Source organism: Humulus lupulus, chromosome 7 (genome assembly GCF_963169125.1).
Source record: "Humulus lupulus chromosome 7, drHumLupu1.1, whole genome shotgun sequence".
In the NCBI taxonomy this organism is placed as follows: domain Eukaryota; kingdom Viridiplantae; phylum Streptophyta; class Magnoliopsida; order Rosales; family Cannabaceae; genus Humulus; species Humulus lupulus.
In genome coordinates, this window is record NC_084799.1 from 204,079,979 (window position 1) to 204,100,190 (window position 20,212).

Here is a 20,212-nt window from a genome sequence, read left to right on the forward strand (position 1 = left end):
GATTAATTATCTTTAATGAAAAAGCTATTATTAGTTCATCAAATTTTTAGTTTATCTCAACGATATCTTTCTTTAATTGTACTATGGTGAAATTCATGTCTATTAATGCACTTTATTTGTTATAAATAGGTGAAATTTTTTCTCTCTTTTTAAAAAAAAATAAAAATAAAACTTAACTAACTTTTTTAGCATTATTCCTCAAAAGAAAGTAATGAAACAACTTTTAAATATATAAGAAGTAGAAAGTTCTAAGTGATGATAGAGTGAGACAACTTAGAGAAAAATACTAAAACTAGTTAAGTCAGAGAATTTCTATTCATGATCTCATGTTAGAATTTATATCACTTGCTTTTATTACTCAACATATAATATAATAAAACTGGTCAGAAAATCCACATTATTAGTCTAACCGTATTGTACATATAATTTACTATATATATATTTTATAAGGTTAATTGTGATAAAAATATCAAATATTTTCAAATGGATTTACTTATATATTATTTTTTTAGACAGCAAAAATATTAAATCTTTGTAAATAGTTTCACTAAAGTACCAAATCTTATATTTTGACGGTAATAATATTAAATTTTTATTAATAATTGTAGTTGAGTACTAAATCTTTTAAAATAATTATTTGTTATAAATAAAATTGATTTTATATATTTTATAAAAACTATTTAAGAAATATATATATGACAATAATACTAAATCTCTATTAATAGTGGCACTTAAATATATATTCATTTTTTTTTCTAAATTTTTATATTTCTTTAATTTTTATTCGTTTTTTTATATGCTTTTATATTTTAAAATTGATTTTATATATTTTTTCAAAATAATTTAAGGAATATTTAGAATAATAATACTTAATCTCTATTAATATTTACCCGTAAATATAAATTCAATTTTTTATTCTTTCTAATTTTTCCATTTAATGTTTTATATTTTAATAATTTAAAATTTTATATTTTAAAAATTATTCAAAGAATATTTGAAATAATTAACTTTTAAAATTAACAAATATTAGGTATTATTGGCATGACAAAAAGAAAGAATTCGTAAGTGCAACTATTAATAAATATTTGATAATATTACCGTCAAAATAAAAGGATTAGTACTTAAGTGAAGCTATTAACAAAAATTTAATATTTTTACCGTAATTATCTCTATTATATATACATGTATGAAGAAAAAAAATATAGAAAATGAACCTAATATAAAAATTCATACGTATCATTGTCATCATCACCGTCCCATTACCAACCCCAAATTGGCTGTGTTGGAGGTAGGTACTTGTGTTATAAAATTCATAGCATTTATTATAAATCATTACAAATAAAATCATCACTAATCATCTTTATCTATAAATTCAATCTAATTAATAAAGCATTTTTCTAACTCATATTATGATCCTATAAATATGTGTGTTTTAACAAAAGATATATATTATACACTAGACATGTATCATTCATTCTAATGTACAATTACTACTACAAAAAGCACTTTTTACATCTTTAGTGAACATGCACCACACTACAACAAATTCTATTATTAGCGGCGGGGGACTCCGCCGCTAATAAATGCCACATTCGCTGCTAATATACTGTAGCGGCGGGCCTCCGCCGCTAATACCCCGCGCCTAAAATGGTGTCGTTAATAATGATTATTAGCGGCGGACTGACGCACCCGCCGCTAATAATCAATTATTAGCGGCGGATCCCGCCGCTAATAACTATGTCCGATGCATTAGTATTAGCCGCGGGGTCCGCCGCTATTATTGTATTTATAATTTTTTTTAAATTAAATTTTAAATAAATTAATAAATTAATATTTATTAAATTTAATTATTTTTAAAAATAATTTATAATATAATTTAATAAAAATAAACATTTAATTAATTTAAACATAACTAACATTAAAATTAATATAAATAGTTTTAATATTTATCAACCTATTAAATATCACTATAGTCATTAAAAATAAATAAAGTATTAATTCAGTCCAAATATATAAACTAGTAACTAAAGAAAATCATTAAGATTAATATTAAAATTGTCCTCATCTTCAACATTTTGGTCTGGCTGTGAGGACGATGGCTGTGACGATGGCGGTGGCTGTGGCGGCCGTGGCGGTGGCTGTGAAGGAATATATGGTGGTTGTGATGATCGTCCGAGCGTGAGGTCCCCAAACAGATCTCGAGGCTGTGGCTGTGGCGGAGGCTGCATCGATCCTCCTGGAAAATCGGTAAAACTAAAATATTGTGGAGGAGACTGAGAATGGGGTCCAAATATGTATTGGTTTTGATACTGAGGAGGTTGTTGCGACGACATATGTGGCGGATACATTGGATGAGGCTGGTACAGCTGCTGCGGCGGATACTGTGAAGGAGGCTGGAACTGCTGCTGTGAAGGAGTCTGATACTGCTGTGAAGGAGGCTGATACTGCTGTGATGGAGACTGAGAAGACGAAGCACCTTCGGATTGTGGTGGCAAATGCCTCTGCAGAAAACTGTCAAACATTGGGTTATACAGTTTACTGGGATGCACAGTTGTCGAAGTCTCAAACGTCTCACGAATTGCCTTCACCAGCAAAGCCATAACTCTCATATCTTCATTAGGCGAAGCAGCAGTATTTGCTTGGGACTGACTTTGATCTGTAGAGCTAGAGGATGTCTTTTTTGCCTTCCCTTTCGCCCTATAACCCACTCCTCTTTGGTAGTCAGATCTCTCCCCGAGTACTTTACTTAGTATCTCGTATTGATCGACCGGGGACGAATCAACACCAGATACATTTAGAGATGCCTCACTCTGCTGTTGACTTTGCCTCTCATTCTGTGACCTCTCAACCTCAGCCGCCATTTTTTCCTGTATAAAGATAACATTATAAACAAAAATTAGAAACATTATAAACATTAGAAACAAGAAAACAATAATATACACTTACATAATCTTGTTGAGCTGCCTCATTGACAAAAGATTTTGTCGATTTTCTCATATGAGCATCCCTCCAGGTATCAACAACATGCGCATTCGGGTTCTCCTATACAAATGTAAACAAAATGTTTCAGAATGTGTTATTTTATAAAATTAAATTAACATCTTCACTTACATATTCGTGACGCTTAGCTGCCAACGACTTTGTGCCTTGTGTTGTTACATACTTCATTTGTCTTCTGTTTACTTGATTTTTAGCGGAACGAGCCAAAAATCTTTCGCTCAAAAACATTTCACAAATAAGCTTCCAAGCCTCCTTAGTGCAATGGTTAGGTGGCTTAGAGAGGACATTCTCCAAATCTTCTGGTCCAGCATAATGATTTTTGAAGTGTCTATGTCTATAGTTCTTTCTCTCGCGATATCTTTCCCCCATCTCCTTGTTGAGAGTTGCCAGAACTGACTCACGTTGTGGATGACCGTCTATATTATAGTAATACTGCATTAGGAAAAAAAATATTAGATAACTTGTAAATAATGGAATTAAATAATGAAAAGTACAAGATTTGTAATTTTTTTACCCTCATACGATCAAGCACTTGATCCTTAAACTGTTGAGGTACATCAGCAAAATCCAAATAATGCCCCGGACACAACATGGAAACTAGAGTTCCCAACATGCGAATAAAAGCTTGATCCTCCTGCCCAACCACTTTGTTGGTCACAGGATCAAGCTCTAGATCCAATGGTTTCCCAGCTTTTTTCCTTCGTTCTTCAAGAACATTATTACTAGCAGGGCCACAACCTTTTCTTCTCGTCGACGGGGCTTTAAAATTTATTAACAATAATCAGTATTAGTATTGATGTTATATTTATCTAACAATATAATTTCTAAAAATAATTTTGATATGCAATATTTAACCTGACTCGCAAGATGTTGGTACCCTAGAAGGATCTGGCGGGTCTTGACCCCCACCATCTCCGCCATGATAAGTAGCTATATCAGCTGACATTATACTTCAATTTAAAATTTATTAGTTAGTAATTAGCATTAAAGAGAAGTATATCACATTGAATTCATAATAATAATAATTACAAAAAAAACTTCATTATATTTAAATACATAGTTCTGTTACACAAATAGAAAAAAACTAAACAGAGTAATCACTATCATTTCCATCAGTAATCGGAGATACATTTTCATCTTCACAAAGCTCAAATATCTTATATTATAATTACAAAAAAACACTTCATTATATTTAAATACATAGTTCTGTTACACAAATAGAAAAAAACTAAACAGAGTAATCACTATCATTTCCATCAGTAATCGGAGATACATTTTCATCTTCACAAAGCTCAAATATCTTATATTATAATTACAAAAAAACACTTCATTATATTTAAATACATAGTTCTGTTACACAAATAGAAAAAAACTAAACAGAGTAATCACTATCATTTCCATCAGTAATCGGAGAAACATTTTCATCTTCACAAAGTTCAACAACCAATTCATCTTCTGCATCTGCAATGTCCTCATGTTCTGACATATCAACTTCGTCGTCACCATCTTCATCAGCTCCAACATATGCAGCAGGTTGATCAGATTGCATAATCAACTCTCCGAGGTCCACAGTCAACAAAAAATTTGATGAACTTGTTTCATATACAACATCAATAACATCATTAACCTCATCAGAATTGTCCTTAATGTCCCAAATCTGTCGATGATTCACATCTTCTACAACTTTCCAATCAAGACCTCTAAGTAAATCATCGAGATAGAAAACTTGCTTAGCTTGAGTAGCAAGTATGTACGGCTCATCTTTGTACCATTCGCCATTGACGTTTATACTAGTGACATTATTTTCAATGACTGTTTTCTTCATTCTTGGATTTGTATTAAACCATTTGCACCGAAATAATGCCACTGAATATGCACCAGTGAAAGAAAGTATCACCACTTCTTCAAGCGTGCCGTAAAAATTAAAACCTTCGGTTCCGGCAGCCGACACTCCACTATTCTGTGTGGTGCGCTTTTTGTCTCGATCGTGTGCAATAAATCGAACACCATTGACTATACAACCTTGGTAAAATGTTGACAAATGATCTGACCCAGATGCTAAAGCTAACAGTTCATCACCGTTATCCAAAGACCCAAGCTTGTGCAGGTCATATATCTAAATACATAGAATGATATTAGATTCACAAAATATATCATTAATAAAATCACTGTTCAAAGTTCAAAGTTCAAAGCTACCTTTTTATGAAACCACGAACGAAAATTTTTCCTATGCAAACGATCATGATCACCATCTGGGTATTTTTGTTTAATCTCTTGTAGGTGTTCACTGTTAATTAGAATAGTGTTACAATTCTTGATAACAAAAAAATGATAATAACCACACATGTTCTAATTTATAAGAGAATAAACTTACTCTAAATAAGGCTCAATTTCAGGAGAATTCTCAAGTATGAACCACTCAGCTATTTCACGAGTCTTATGATCGAGAGTCTTCAAAGTTCCCTTTGTGAGTGGACGACATTGAGATTGGAAAACTGCAAGATTTCGTGGGATATAAGTTGCATCTTCATTTCGATCAAGACGGTTAAATCTTGTTTCAATGCCTTTGAAATACATTGAACAAAAGGTCAAAGCCTCGTCTGCAACATAGCCTTCGGCGATCGACCCTTCAGGGCGAGCTTTATTTCCCACATAATTCTTTAATTTTTTCATGTATCTTTCAAAAGGATACATCCACCTCATAAATACCGGACCACCCAATATTGCTTCTTCTGGCAAATGCAATACCAAATGAATCATTATGTCAAAAAAAGCTGGAGGAAAAATGAACTCCATCTTGCACAATATCTGAATAAGATCATTTTGTGCTTCCTCCATATCTTTAACATTTAAAGTCCTCGAACATATTTGCCTGAAGAAATTGCACAATTTTGCAATAGTGGTCGATATAGATTTTGGAAGAAACTTACGAACACCGAGCGAAAGTAATCGTTGCATTATCACATGACAATCGTGTGACTTCAACCCAAGAATATTTGTATCATTCGCAGACACTTTCTTCTTCAAATTTGAACAAAAACCATCTGGAAATCTAACTCCTTTTATAAACTGACAAAACTGTTGCCTCTGCGCCGGAGTTAATACATAAGGAGCGTGCGGCTTCATCAGCTTCCCATTCTCATCTTCATAAATCCACAATGATTCTCTCACACCCATCTTTTTCAAATCATGTCTGGCATTAGTGGTGTCCTTAGATTTATCACTGTCTAAGATGGTGCCAAGGAGACTATCACACACATTCTTCTCAACATGCATGACATCTATATTGTGTTTTAATTTGTTTGTACACCAATACTCAAGCTCATAAAAAATACTTTTTTTCCTCCAATTACCTTCATCTACTCCTCTTTTACGTTTCACACCCCCAAACTGGACATGTTTTCCTGGAACTTGTGCTGCAAGAGCATTAACTTGTTCTAGTATATCCTCACAAGTAAACCGTCTCGGAGGACGTCTTCTCTCAACTTCTCCATCGAACTCTTTGTCTCTTCTCATTCGATGAGTACTTGGCAAGAATCTTCTGTGACCAACGTAAGAAGTTTTACCAATCACTCGGATGGAAGTTGTGTCCTCATTACACGTAGGACAAGCTTTGTATCCCTGACCACTCCATCCAGACAAACTACTGCGAGCTGGAAAATCGTTCACTGTCCACAAAAGGGCTGCCCGCATCTTGAACATCCTGTTGGTCATACTATCTCTTGTATCAACTCCGTTAACGCACAGATCCTTCAACTCATCCACCAATGGTCTCAGAAATACATCCATGTCCTTACCGGGTGATTTTGGCCCAGGAATAAGGAGGGTCAACATGAAATAATTGTCTTTCATGCACAACCAAGGTGGCAGATTATAGTTTGCCAACACCACAGGCCACATGCTGTATGCAAGATTCATGTTGCCAAATGGATTAAATCCATCAGCAGCTAAGCCCAGACGAACATTTTTGGGATCCCTTGAAAAATCAGGATGCTTGGCATCAAAGTCCTTCCACGCAGAGCCGTCTACCGGGTGTCGCATCACCCCTTCATCTTTTGATTTCCCGGCGTGATGCCATATCATGTGTTTTGCTGTAATCCTTGAACTGTATAATCTTTTCAACCGAGGGGTCAACGGAAAGTAATGCATCACCTTGTGTGGCACTTTTTTTCCTTTCGTCATTTCGGAAGTAATCCATCTATTACTTCCGCATACTGGACATGTCTCTTTAGATGCATGCTCATTGTAAAATAAGCAGCAATCATACTGACACACATGAATGGACTCGTATCCCAACCCTAATTTTTTCAATCTCTTTTTCGCCTCGTAGTACGATCCGGGGATTTTGTTCTCCTTAGGAAATGCAAGCTTTAACAACTTTAGCAATTCATCAAATATGTTGTTAGGCATCTTCCCTCTAACTTTTAGATGCAATAACTTTGCTAAAAAGTTCAGGGATGAAATCCAATCACAGCCAGGATACAACTCCGCTTCAATCTCCTCAAATAACTCGTCATAATAGGGACTCCCACCGGGATCCCTTTCTACTTCCTCAGTTGTCGGTAAAAGGAAGTCTTCCACAACTTGAATCATCTCATCGTCTTCATTCTCATCAACCACCTCATCAGCAACAATTTCTTCCACCTCACCATGAAAAATCCACTTATCATAAGCTTGATGAAAACCCCTATCGAATACGTGTGCCCGAACTACATCCAAAGATTCAAATCTATTATTATTGCATCTCACACACGGGCACCTAATTCTTCCATCAGAATCTTTATGTTCCGACGCCATCCTCAAAAAAGCTTGCAGACCATTCCAATATTCTTGACAACCACGATTTCTCAATGTTGTCCAAGTCTTGTCAATCGCCATCTAAAGTGTTATAAGAGTGTGAGTTTTAGTAATGTAAATGGAAATGGATAACAAAAGCGATTTGTTATCATTTTTGAAATCTTATGCAATATTATAATATCTTATGCTATTTTATGATGTTTTATTTGATAATGTTATTTATAAACAAATTAATTTTTTTTTCCTAAACTAATTTATTATTGATTAAAATTTTATTAAATATTATATCTAACTTTTATTATTTAATTAATTACATTATTATAAATTAATTAAAAAACAAATTATTATTTATTCTTAATTTTTTAAACTTTTAATAAATATAATTATCAATTTCTATATTCATGTAATTTATAAATTATTATTTATTCATAATTTTTTAATTTGTAATAATAATAATAATGATTTTATAAATTAATTATTATTTGACTTTAAGACTAATTTATATTTTTAAATAATTACATAAATTTTATTAATAATATTTTAAACTTATCATTTATGTGCCGATATCCATGTAATTGATGGTTGTAGTCAACAACCATCAATCACAAACATACCGATACTAAGAAAATAAATTAACTACTAATTAATTTTTTTGTTCTATTTTTACAAATAATAATAATAATAATATATGTTCAAGCAAAAAGGAGAAAAAAGAATAAAATAACATGATAATATGCACTTATTGTTGTTTTTTTTTTCTATACTCACTTTTTTTATTAAATAAACTATCTTAAATTTGTTTCAAAAAATTTCACAATCTAAACAAAATTAGTTTCCCTATTAAAAATATCAAGTTGCGGTGAAAGTTAGTTAGTAGTATAAAAGCTTTCACTTATTTGACTAAATACATTTTTTTTTTACAATAATTAACAAGTAGATCAAAAAATTTGGTGTGGCCGTTAATAATGGCAATGGAGTAACACAGACGTGATATAATTAGTTTGTTTCAATTTTAATTTAAAAAATAATTACAATTTTTTTAAAAATAAAAAATAATTCAAAATTTATTACTAAAATTTAAAAATGATTCAAACATTAAAAAAATATTTTAAAATTTAAATTAATTTTAATTGAATTTGTATATTTTTCTAGCACTTAGTTTAATTAATATTATATAATTAATAAAATGGTGATAAAGAAAATATGGGTGCTAATAATCTGATTGATCAAGTTTAAATCTTCTTTATTCAATATTAACAAAAACAATATATTTTACTTAATAATAAATCATCTATTATTATATTTTATAAATTAATTTAAATTATCACTTAAATTTTATTTTTAACCAAAACAGTCCTATAATTTTTTACATACCAAGATTAAAAAATAAAGTAAGAACAAACACATATATCTTAACAATAGATGTCAAGATTTACATACCAAGGATACTAACTAAAGGACTCAAAACTCAAATATTATACACTAAACAAATACAAAATAAATTATTCAAAAAATACAAAAGATATTAATTACAAAAAATATATCCACACCTGTTGAGGGTGTGCCAAGGTCGTGTGTGTGTCGGGGTCGTAGGTGTGTCGCTGTCCTGATAAAAAAAAAATTAATACCAAAAGATACACGAAAAAAATTCAAACCAAAATAATATAAAACTAAGTAGCTAGTATAAAATACACCATTATTCACCATTGAAGATGATTAAAAGGAGAGAGCACAAAAGTAGCTAGTATAAAACAAGTGTTTCTATACCACTTACAACAATGACATAAACAAGTATATTTATTTTAGTCAATTTATTAATCTAACTTTTGCAAGTGCTTAAATTGCATGCACTTGTTTGATTTAAATTAAAATAATAAAATCAATTACATTGAGTAACTAAATTCTAAGAATTAAGTTTATGAAAGTATAAAATATGATATGGATAAGTTACATAAAAAAAAATATAAAGAAATTTATTATTGCTGATATAAATCAAAGCTACCAACAAATATATGAAATAAAAACTTGACATGAATAGAAATTAAATTAAAAAAATTAAATTAAATTATTTATTTAGATAATATTATATCAAACTTTTATTATTTAATTCATTAAATTATTAAAAATTAATCAAAAATTAAATTATTATTTAAATAATTATTTATTCTTAATTTTTTCTACTTTTATTAAATATTATTATCAATTTCTATTTACATGTAATTTATAACTATTTAATATTAGATAATATTATTCAATAAACAAATTAAATTAAATTATTTATTTAGATAATATTATATCAAACTTTTATTATTTAATTCATTAAATTATTAAAAATTAATCAATAAATAAGTTATTATTTATATAATTATTTATTCATAATTTTTTATACTTTTATTAAATATAATTATCAATTTCTATATTCATGTAATTTATAACTATTTAATATTGGATAATGTTATTCAATAAACAAATTAAATTATATAATTTAATTAGATATTATTTAATTAATTAAATTAATAAAAAATAATTAAAAATAAATTATTATTTATTCATAATTTTTTATAATTTTATTAAATATAATTATCAATTTTTATATTAATGTAATTTATATTAAACAATATTATTCAATAAACAAATTAAATTAAATTATTTAATTAAATAATAATATATCAAACTTTTATAATTTAATAAATTAAATTATGAAAAATTAATAAAAAATTAAATTATTATTTATATAATTATTTATTCTTAATTTTTTTATACTTTTATTAAATATTATTATCAATTTCTATATTCATGTAGTTTATATTTAACAATATTATTCAATAAACAAATTAAATTAAATTATTTATTTAGATAATATTATATCAAACTTTTATTATTTAATTCATTAAATTATTAAAAATTAATCAACAAATAATTTATTATATATATAATTATTTATTCTTAATTTTTTATACTTTTATGAAATATAATTATCAATTTCTATATTTATTCTTAATTTTTTATACTTTTATGAAATATAATTAATATTTCCACAATACAATATTTAAAACCTTATACACAAAATTTACAGATAATAATCTAATACCCTACCAACCTCATCACTCAGCCACAACCCCAACCTCGAAACCTCCTGACATCACAACCCCAAACCCATGCCCCCGGTCCACCCACAATCTCAATCCCCCGACCTTAAACAACACACACAATCTCAATCCAAAAACTTTTTTTTTTCCTGTCTTCTTTTTGTAAATATAGTGCAAGAGATAGGAGAATAAGACATTTCCTAAATCTGTCAATAGCTGTCTCACTAACATATATGAGCAAAATTTTAAAAAAAATCTAAGAAGCACCAAATAAAAAATCTAACACTAATACGTGGAACAAGAAATATGAACGTAAAAAGTAAGCAAATATCAACACATTTTCCATGGCAAAAGCAAGAACAGAGACAAATTAATCTGAGAATTAGAATATGAAAATGGAAATGGAGTTTGCTTGCTTACCTTTGTAGAAAGCAGCTAAACCAGAGAGAATCAGATTGCAGTGCGAGCAGAGAGCCCTGAACCTGGACATATTTGACAGAGAAAGCAAGAACAGAGACAATGAGACTAAGAATGATTAAGAGAAGATGTAAGACTCATAATCATATTGAAGAACTCAACGAAGAAGAAAATGGTTTAAGTTTTATCAAGAAACTTACTTGTCTCGGATGTATTCTTCTCTGCAACTGTGAAGAATCGTTGGAGATGAAGAAGAGAGAACGGTTGACGAAGGGATGAGAGACGCGAGGGAAGAAGAAGGGATGCATGGAAAATTTAAACTGCTCAAGAGAATTAGCGGCGGGGCCCGCCGCTATTATTATTCCCCCGCGGCTAATATTATTATTAGCGGCGGGTAGTCCGCGGCTAATAACAGTAATTACCCGCCGCTAATAATAATAGCGGCGGCCGTCCGCGGCTAATAATAGTAAATACCCGCGGCTAATATTATTAGTGGCGGGTAGTTCGCGGCTAATAATAGTAATTACCCGCCGCTAATAATAAATGAAAAATTCCCGGGGTTTTTATTTTGGGTATTGGCGGCGGACTGTCTGCCGCTAATAATCGTATATCCGCCGCTAATAAAATATAAATATCCATATTTATATTTTACTTTTATTAAATATTAATAGCGGCGGAATAGCATAGTCCGCCGCTAATAACCTCTACAATGGCGGCGGACTGAGCCCGCCGCTAATGACCTCGCCGCAACTACCTGCATTTGTTGTAGTGCCATGCATTGCATGCAATGCTTGATGCTATATTTTTATTCTATAGGATGAGATATTATCAAAAATTTTTAATAAATATACAAAATTGTGCATGATTTTACATAGTTTTATTAATTTTATTTTTGAAAAAAAAGAAAAAAAAAAGTGTTAGGTGTGAAATTGGGCATTACTTTATAAGGGTATTGATCGAGCACAGCCAACCATATCAAACTGTAGCGTTCCAAATTTGCTAATAAGGCTTAGGGCTGTGATTAGCGTGTCTGTAGGGCAATAAGTGATTTGTTATGCTAATATGTGAATTTGCTGAGTATGTAATTAGAAATGCATGTTTATATGAATTAAATATGCATGTGGACCCCATTTGGTTATTAGGGACATATTTGTAATTTTAGCCCGTTAAGGGCATAAATGTAATAATTGTGAATATTGTGGTATATTCGTGTTGCACGATCTAAGATAGTCCTAGGGAGCGGTTTAGCTAGAAAGTCACAACATGGTCGAATACCCGACTCGGGGCGAGTCGAGGGGTATTTCGGGTATTAGACGTTTTATGGGGTTATTGGGTTATGAAAATAAATATTTGGAAATATATTTGAAGTTAGAATGTTTAGGAGGGAATATCGGAGAAATTTACCATTTTTCCATCGTGGACGTTTTTGGTACCCCGAGCTTTTGAGATAATCTTAGGGACCTAAGTTAAGTAAAACAAAACCAAGAACACATTCAGAACCTTAGAGAAACCGACTCTCTCTCTCTATCTTGGAGTTCTCTATCTTTGGAAGCTTGGAGACTTTGATCTATAGGAGAATTTTGGCTTGTTTATCAAGGGAATTGAAGCTGGCTGTGATTGAGGATTAGCTCAGGGCCAAGTTATCAGTTGAGGTAAGGATTCTAGCACCTAATTATCTGAATTATGTTGAATTTATGCTGGTGTTTCAAGGTTGTGCATGTGAGCTAGGTGGAGAATCACTCTTGGGTTTTAGATGAGGTTTGGGGTTAATTCTTGTTAGGTTTTGTTGCTGAGACTATAGTAGAGCTACTGTGGTGATTAAGTTGGGTTGTTGGAATGATTTTGGGGTAAATGGCTTAGTTTTGGAGGTAAAAATGGAGGATTTTTTTGGGTTCGAAGGGTCGGGCCGCGACATTGTTCTTGCTGAGTCGCGGCCCTCTAGAACACTTGGGAGGCCAGGATGAAGAGCGGGCCGCGACACACCATGGATTGGGCCGCGGCGCGCATGCCCTGTTTTGGGGGTTGGGGTTTCTGGTTGAGACAGGCCACGGCATGGGTTCTTGGGGCCGCGGCGCTTAGTGAGTTTTTGGACTTCAAGGAGGTTTTAGGCTCGGGAATCCAAAAGTTAAGGCTCAGGATGAATTTTATCACCCGAATTGATGGAATTCAAGGTCCCAGAGACTAGAATTATAACCCAAAGTTATTTAATGGATTAGAACTTGAGGGATGGATGTTGTCGATGCGTTGTAACTAGGTTTTCAGCGAGGCTTAAACTAGGGGATTCTGCTTGGGATATCGGTGCTCGGAAAGCTCGGGATACAGGTAAGAAAACTGTTGTACCCATAGAGTAAGGTGAGGCCCTATAGTTTGTGGTGCAGGGCACGACCCTATATGATTGTGTTGCAGGGCGTAGCCCCCATTGACTATGTTTATATGTGTTTAAGTATTTTTTTTAATTATGTTATGTGTGCATATATGTGAATGAACGACAAGAGCTAGGAACGGCGAAGGTTGAGAACGACGAGGGCCGAGTACGGCAAGGGACCGGGAGCAGCGTTAAGCACGCGGTATGCGAGTTGCTAGGGTGAGACCCCTATAGGATATCCTCACGGTGTAGACCGCAAATCCAGGGCCTGGTAAAGCGCCTGGACCAGCATGGCCGATATGCGTTTAGCCTGTTGGCGGTTTTGTTATGTGTTGAATGATGGTTATGCATATGTTATTTGCTTGTGTTGAGTTTTCTTGCTAGGCATCGGCTCACGGGTGCTCTATGGTGCAGGTAAGGGCAAGGGAACGGCGAAGGTCGAGAACGACGAGGGCCGAGTACGGCAAGGGACCGGGAGCAGCGTTAAGCACGCGACGTGCGAGTTGCTAGGGTGAGACCCCTATAGGATACCTGGGATATCCTCACGGTGTAGACCGTAAATCCAGGGCCTGGTAAAGTGCCTGAGACAGCATGGCCGATATGTGTTTAGCCTGTTGGCGGTTTTGTTATGTGTTGAATGATGGTTATGGATATGTTATTTGCTTGTGTTGAGTTTTCTTGCTAGGCATCGGCTCACGGGTGCTCTATGGTGCAGGTAAGGGCAAGGGAACGGCGAAGGTCGAGAACGACGAGGGCCGAGTACGGCAAGGGACCGGGAGCAGCGTTAAGCACGCGACGTGCGAGTTGCTAGGGTGAGACCCCTATAGGATACCTGGGATATCCTCACGGTGTAGACCGTGAATCCAGGGCCTGGTAAAGCGCCTGAGACAGCATGGCCGATATGTGTTTAGCCTGTTGGCGGTTTTGTTATGTGTTGAATGATGGTTATGCATATGTTATTTGCTTGTGTTGAGTTTTCTTGCTAGGCTTCGGCTCACGGGTGCTCTATAGTGCAGGTAAGGGCAAGGGGAAAGTCGACCAACCATTAGTACGGAGAGCGTGAAGCGACGTGTACATGTTTGGCCTACCTGGCTTCCACGGCCAGGGGTATTTTTAGGAGATGTCTTGTATTAAACCAGATTTTGTCATTTAGTCGATTTTAATTATATTTTGAGTTGTAAACATTTCTAAATAGTATTTTGGGATCCAAAATGTATATCGCTTTATAATTTTCAATATATGATTATATTTTAAAATTGTATGACTTTTGTTTATGGTTTAGCTACACTTTTGTCTTAAAACCTCGATTAGCGAGTTATTTGCACATTCTAAACTCACTTAGGAACGACTTTAAGGAAGTAGGGCGTTACACAAACATTACCTCATGCCACACTAGAACTTCTAAATCGGGCAATGCCTAATTATGTAGGTCCTGTGGCGTGTCATTATTCGATGCCATAGGTTTGGCTTATGGCATCATTGGAATTGCCATCAAGTATGATGCCAGATTCTAAGTCTTGTCTAGCACAATGAATATGTCTTTGTTCTTATTTAATTTGTATTATAGATTGCTTTTTGTTTGAAGTTTCTATTATTATTGTTGTGAGATCTGAGTCATCTTTCAAAGTCTCAACAGTCAACAAAGTTGTTATGACTACTAGAAGTCAGTTAGAAGATTCTCAAGCTCTCCAACACTCAGCTTCTACTATATGTAGCCTAAAGTCAGATTGGATTTAGGTTAGACTGCGGTGTTTTTCACTGGATTCATTGTAGAAAGATTTGAAAGAGTTCATTCGCAAGAATTGAGAGGATTCTTGTGTGAGCAGAGAAATAGTGTATTGTGTTCATACATATACGTTGGTTCAAAAATGTTACTTTTTTATGTAAGATGCATCAATATATTTTGAATTTTTAAAAAAAATTAATGGCATGTTTTTATTTTTGCACAAATTTTCTCATAATTATGCATATAAAATGATTTGATAATAATTATATTACAAAAGAAAAAAATATTAAAAAGAAAATTTTATAATAAATATGAAGATTTGTTTTTAATTTTGACAAAATAATTTATCTTTATTACTAGAATTACCATAAAGTTTTTATTTTTTTTAGAAAAGGAATTACTATTTTCAACCTGAAAAAACCTCTCACTCTCTCTTTTCAAGATATGACCTCTCCACTAGGGAACCCTAGTTCCCTTGGTTTTTATTCGGCCAAAGCGTCGTCAGTGCCAGCTAGCATGTGCATCAATGGTGCTTCGGCCAAGGGGCCATCCCCCTTGCAACTCGATGCTTAAGGTCGTGATGGTTTTGCTCGTGCTCTGCGTTTGGTTCATCTCTACCACTCCACCTTCTCCTTGGTTCTCCAATGGTGGGCTTCTTGCCTGGGCTTTAGATTTGGCAATCAACTCGACGCCATTCAGGTGGTGTATGGGTTGCTCAAGCGGCTACGGGGTGTCGTGTTGGTAGCTCCAGTGTTGGCTTGGCAACTCTGGGATCGTGATTATCTCAAGTGGCTGGTGGTGTCGGGGGCGACCAAATGGTGTTCTTCAAGTTGTAACTTTGGTCAGGGGTGACCAAATGGTGCACGATGAGTCAATCCGATGTATGGACGCGTCAATTTGGTTTAGTTTTACTTAGTTTTGTTTTAGTTTTTCTATTTGATTAGCTTTTCTTTGGGTTTGTTTATGTAATAATGTTGTATTATCACCTAGTCATGCCATTTAGGAACCAATGAACCATGGTCCAAATTGATTATTGCATAAAGAGAAAAAAAAAAGTAAAAAAAAGGTTGGGTGGGATTGAATACGAGACCTAACTTTAGATCCCTTTATATTTTATAATAAATATTTATACACAATACATATTTATATATTTAATAATAATATATTGATGGCCTTTGACATTTGCATATATATTCCACTCAACTTATTTGAGCAAATTCATTTAATGTCACCACCAATACTCCAATATTTAAAAATTTAATGTATGAAATTTGACTTGACTTCTAGTTATACATCAGAAGCTTCCCAAAAATCAAATCCATATCATGGAATGGTCATTCTTTGCAATTTTTTAATTTTTTTTTGTCCAAACACACTTATTTAAATCTAACATTTTCCTTTCACTAATTTTTAATTTATTTTAATAGGAGATCTAAAGTAACAAATATTCTTATAGTTTTAGGTTACCATATAATAATTATGTCTTCATCAAAAAATTTGTAGTAAATGTTCCTTTTTAGTCATTATATCACAAAATTTTGTTGCAGCTAATAAAAATTTGTCATTCAATTGTTAAAATAAACAAAGTGAATAATATACACTACTATGTGGATAGAACAAGCTATATATTACATAAAAGTTGTTCAATAAATATGTTTTATTTTATTACTTATATAATAAATAAAACCAACAAGCAATTTATATGAAAAATTATATTTAATTAATATGTATGTTATTAAAAAGGATAGTATTTCGACAAAAATTATTTGATCAATAAATTAATATTATAGAAAGAAAATTTGTTTTCAGAAAAACAATTACCATCATATAATATATATATATAAAAATAAATATATTGGTTGGTAAACTCTAAACTTTTATTTATTTTGGGATTAAAATTATATGAATATATAATTAATTATATATTTTAAATTCGGACACAGACATCTCTCTTAGACCGAAAAACAATAATGTCAAAGCTGTTTGAAATTTAGTAAAATTATATTGACATTCCCATCATTGCTCAATCAAACTGGACAAACTTCAACTTTTAATTTAACTAATAAATTTATTTGCATGTTCATGTATAATCATAAATTGTTTATAATTATATTAAGGTAACAATTAATTGTTTTAATTACTTATAGCATCATATAACTATATATTATCCTTCTCCTAGTATATATATATATATATAAATCTTTATTCACTATTTTTTAAATATTAATGAGCATCATTATTAGAACTTTAGTCTTTATTTCGCAATCCTTAAAAAGGGTTTATTTAAGAGAGGTCATACATAACAATTAATATTAATTATTACATTAATAATATTTAAAAAAATCTTCTTCCAACATATATAAATGGAAATATATATTTTTATTATATAAAAAGTAGGTAGATAACGAAAATTCTTAATTTTAATGATTTTTTTAAATTAATTTTAGCAAAATATTCTAAATATTTAACGGAATATACCATTAAAACTAATTAAAAAATAAATATTTATTAACTATATTATTATAAATTTAAATATTATTATAATAATTTTTAATATAAGACTACATATTTAATAATTATATTAATTTAAATTTAAATTCAGATTCAGATTTGATCACATTCAAATGTTATAAAATATTATTATTTAATAATATATATAATACAAGACATAATTAATAATTATATATAATATTGTTTATTTATTTTAAATTTATATGACATTGATACAAATTTAATAAAAATATTAATAAATTCTATAAATAAAATTAAGTAAATGTGCATTGCACGTTGTTTGTATCTAGTATTTATATATACACTAGGTAAAACCAACGTGCAATGCACGTTTACTTAGTTTTTATTTTAAAAATATATTAATTATTTTTATTACATTTTTTAATTGTTATATAAATTTTAAATAAATAAATAATATTATATATTATAAAATAATGATAAAAACATATTAAAAATAAATTAAAGCAAAATATTGTCTATAGTTTTAATAAAAAATAAGATTGTATTTCTTTTTTTAAAAAAATAAAAAATCGTTAAATCAGGAATCTATTAAATATACATTTTTTATATATAAAAATATAGTAAATTTTAGTTTTAAAATTAAATATTTTTTTTAATTTTCTTTTAAAAAATACTTATGAATTTCAATATAATAATATAAAAAAATTCTAAATTGGAACTATGAATTCAAAAAGTTTATTTGATCAAAATTTATTATTTAATTTTAAAAAATTTAAAGCCAACAAAAAATTATATATAAATATATATTATTTAATTAAATGGATAGAGCAATTAAAATAAGTAATTTATCATTAAAAAAACTAAACATCAAAAATAAGAAAATATGTATACTTATGTAATGCCCCAAATTTCCTAATAAGGTTTAGGACCTTGATTAGGAGGCCGGGATGGCCATAATTGATTTATTATGATATTTAATGAATATATGCATGTTTACGTGAATTATATTATTATATGATAGTAAATGCATGCATATGGGCGTATTTGTTATTATAAGGGTATTTTGGTAATTTGGCCATTGTGGGCATAATTGTGTATTTTGGGTGCATGATTGTGATTAATTAATATAGCCACATATTAAGGTGGATTGGTTCGAGCTTTTTGAACTGAGACGATCATGAGATGTAAGAGTTCGGTCTAGTCATAATGGGTTTAAGTTCGGGGCTCGGGGTGAGTCCTTTCTTCCTTTCTCTCCCGTACAAACTTTCCTTCATCCTTCTCTTTGAATTTTGAGAGCCACCTTGAGGAGTTAAGCATGGAGATCAAAGGGGGAAGCTAGGGAACTTGCCACAGCCATTAAAGGGGATTCAAAACCGTGTTTGAGGTGAGTTCCAGTTATAAATTTAATGGTGTGCTCTGTTTTTTAGTTAAGTTTTGAATTTCTTAAGTTTTTAAGCTTAGAATTGGACTTTGTGAATTGTTGAGTTTTTGGTTGGTTTGATCTTCAGGTTTTGGTGGTTTTGGACCATTGGGAAGTTTGGTAACTTTGGTTTGGTGATTTGGAGATGGTTAGATGGGTTTTTGGAAGGTTTTAGAAGTGGAAAAACGAAGAAAAATGGCTGGTGCGAAGTTGGGCCGCGGCCCTGTTCTTGGGCGCCGCGGCCCTAGCTTGAAGAAGGTGGTGGAGGCTCTGTCAGGGGGGCGGGCCGCGGCATGGTCCATGTAGGGCCGCGGTCCTTAAGGGAAAAATTGCCCAAAAATGTGTTTTTGTGATGGAAACTTAACTCTAAGGGCCTAGAATCGATCCTACTACTTAGTTGAGTGGGATTCGATGTTCCGGAGGCTTGGGTTGGGTTTGGAAGTATTTAATTACTCATTTTGATAAGGTTTTATATTTGGTTATGACTAGGTGACCGCTAAGGGGCTTAAAGGTTGATCGTTCTCTAAGGTCGTTTCTTTTATTAATTCTCACTCGAACCCAAGGTAAGAAAACTGCACCCTGTGTATATGTGACATGCATGGCTATTATGGATGCATGTTGGTTGATTATTGAGCATGACATGCATGGCTATTATGATGCATGTTGATTGGCTATTGAGTATGACGTGCATGGCTATTCTTGATGCATGTTGGATGTTTAAATGTAAACATTGATAGCATAATGAATGCCTGGCAATCTTGCCCATTTGCATATGATTATTATTGAGGCATGCTGGATGATTAAGTGCGATGCATGTGATGCACGAGGAACATATGATTAGGGCATGCCATGAGTGATGAATATGAGATTGGCCAGAGCTTGAGTCTCTGAATTTGTGCATGATCATGATTATGCTGGCAACTGTT

General features: G+C 31.9%; 1 protein-coding gene across 1 annotated transcript; it reads right to left on the minus strand.

The window, feature by feature from the left end:
* Positions 1 to 2,067: 2,067 nt before the first annotated feature.
* LOC133792621 (uncharacterized) lies at positions 2,068 to 5,993 on the minus strand. The gene is made up of 4 exons (XM_062230527.1): positions 5,375 to 5,993; positions 5,197 to 5,287; positions 4,930 to 5,116; positions 2,068 to 2,138 (listed from the first exon to the last, which is right to left on the minus strand). Exons 1-4 carry the CDS (start codon positions 5,956 to 5,958, stop codon positions 2,068 to 2,070), a joined length of 933 nt encoding a protein of 310 aa, XP_062086511.1. The 5' UTR covers positions 5,959 to 5,993.
* Positions 5,994 to 20,212: the final 14,219 nt, after the last annotated feature.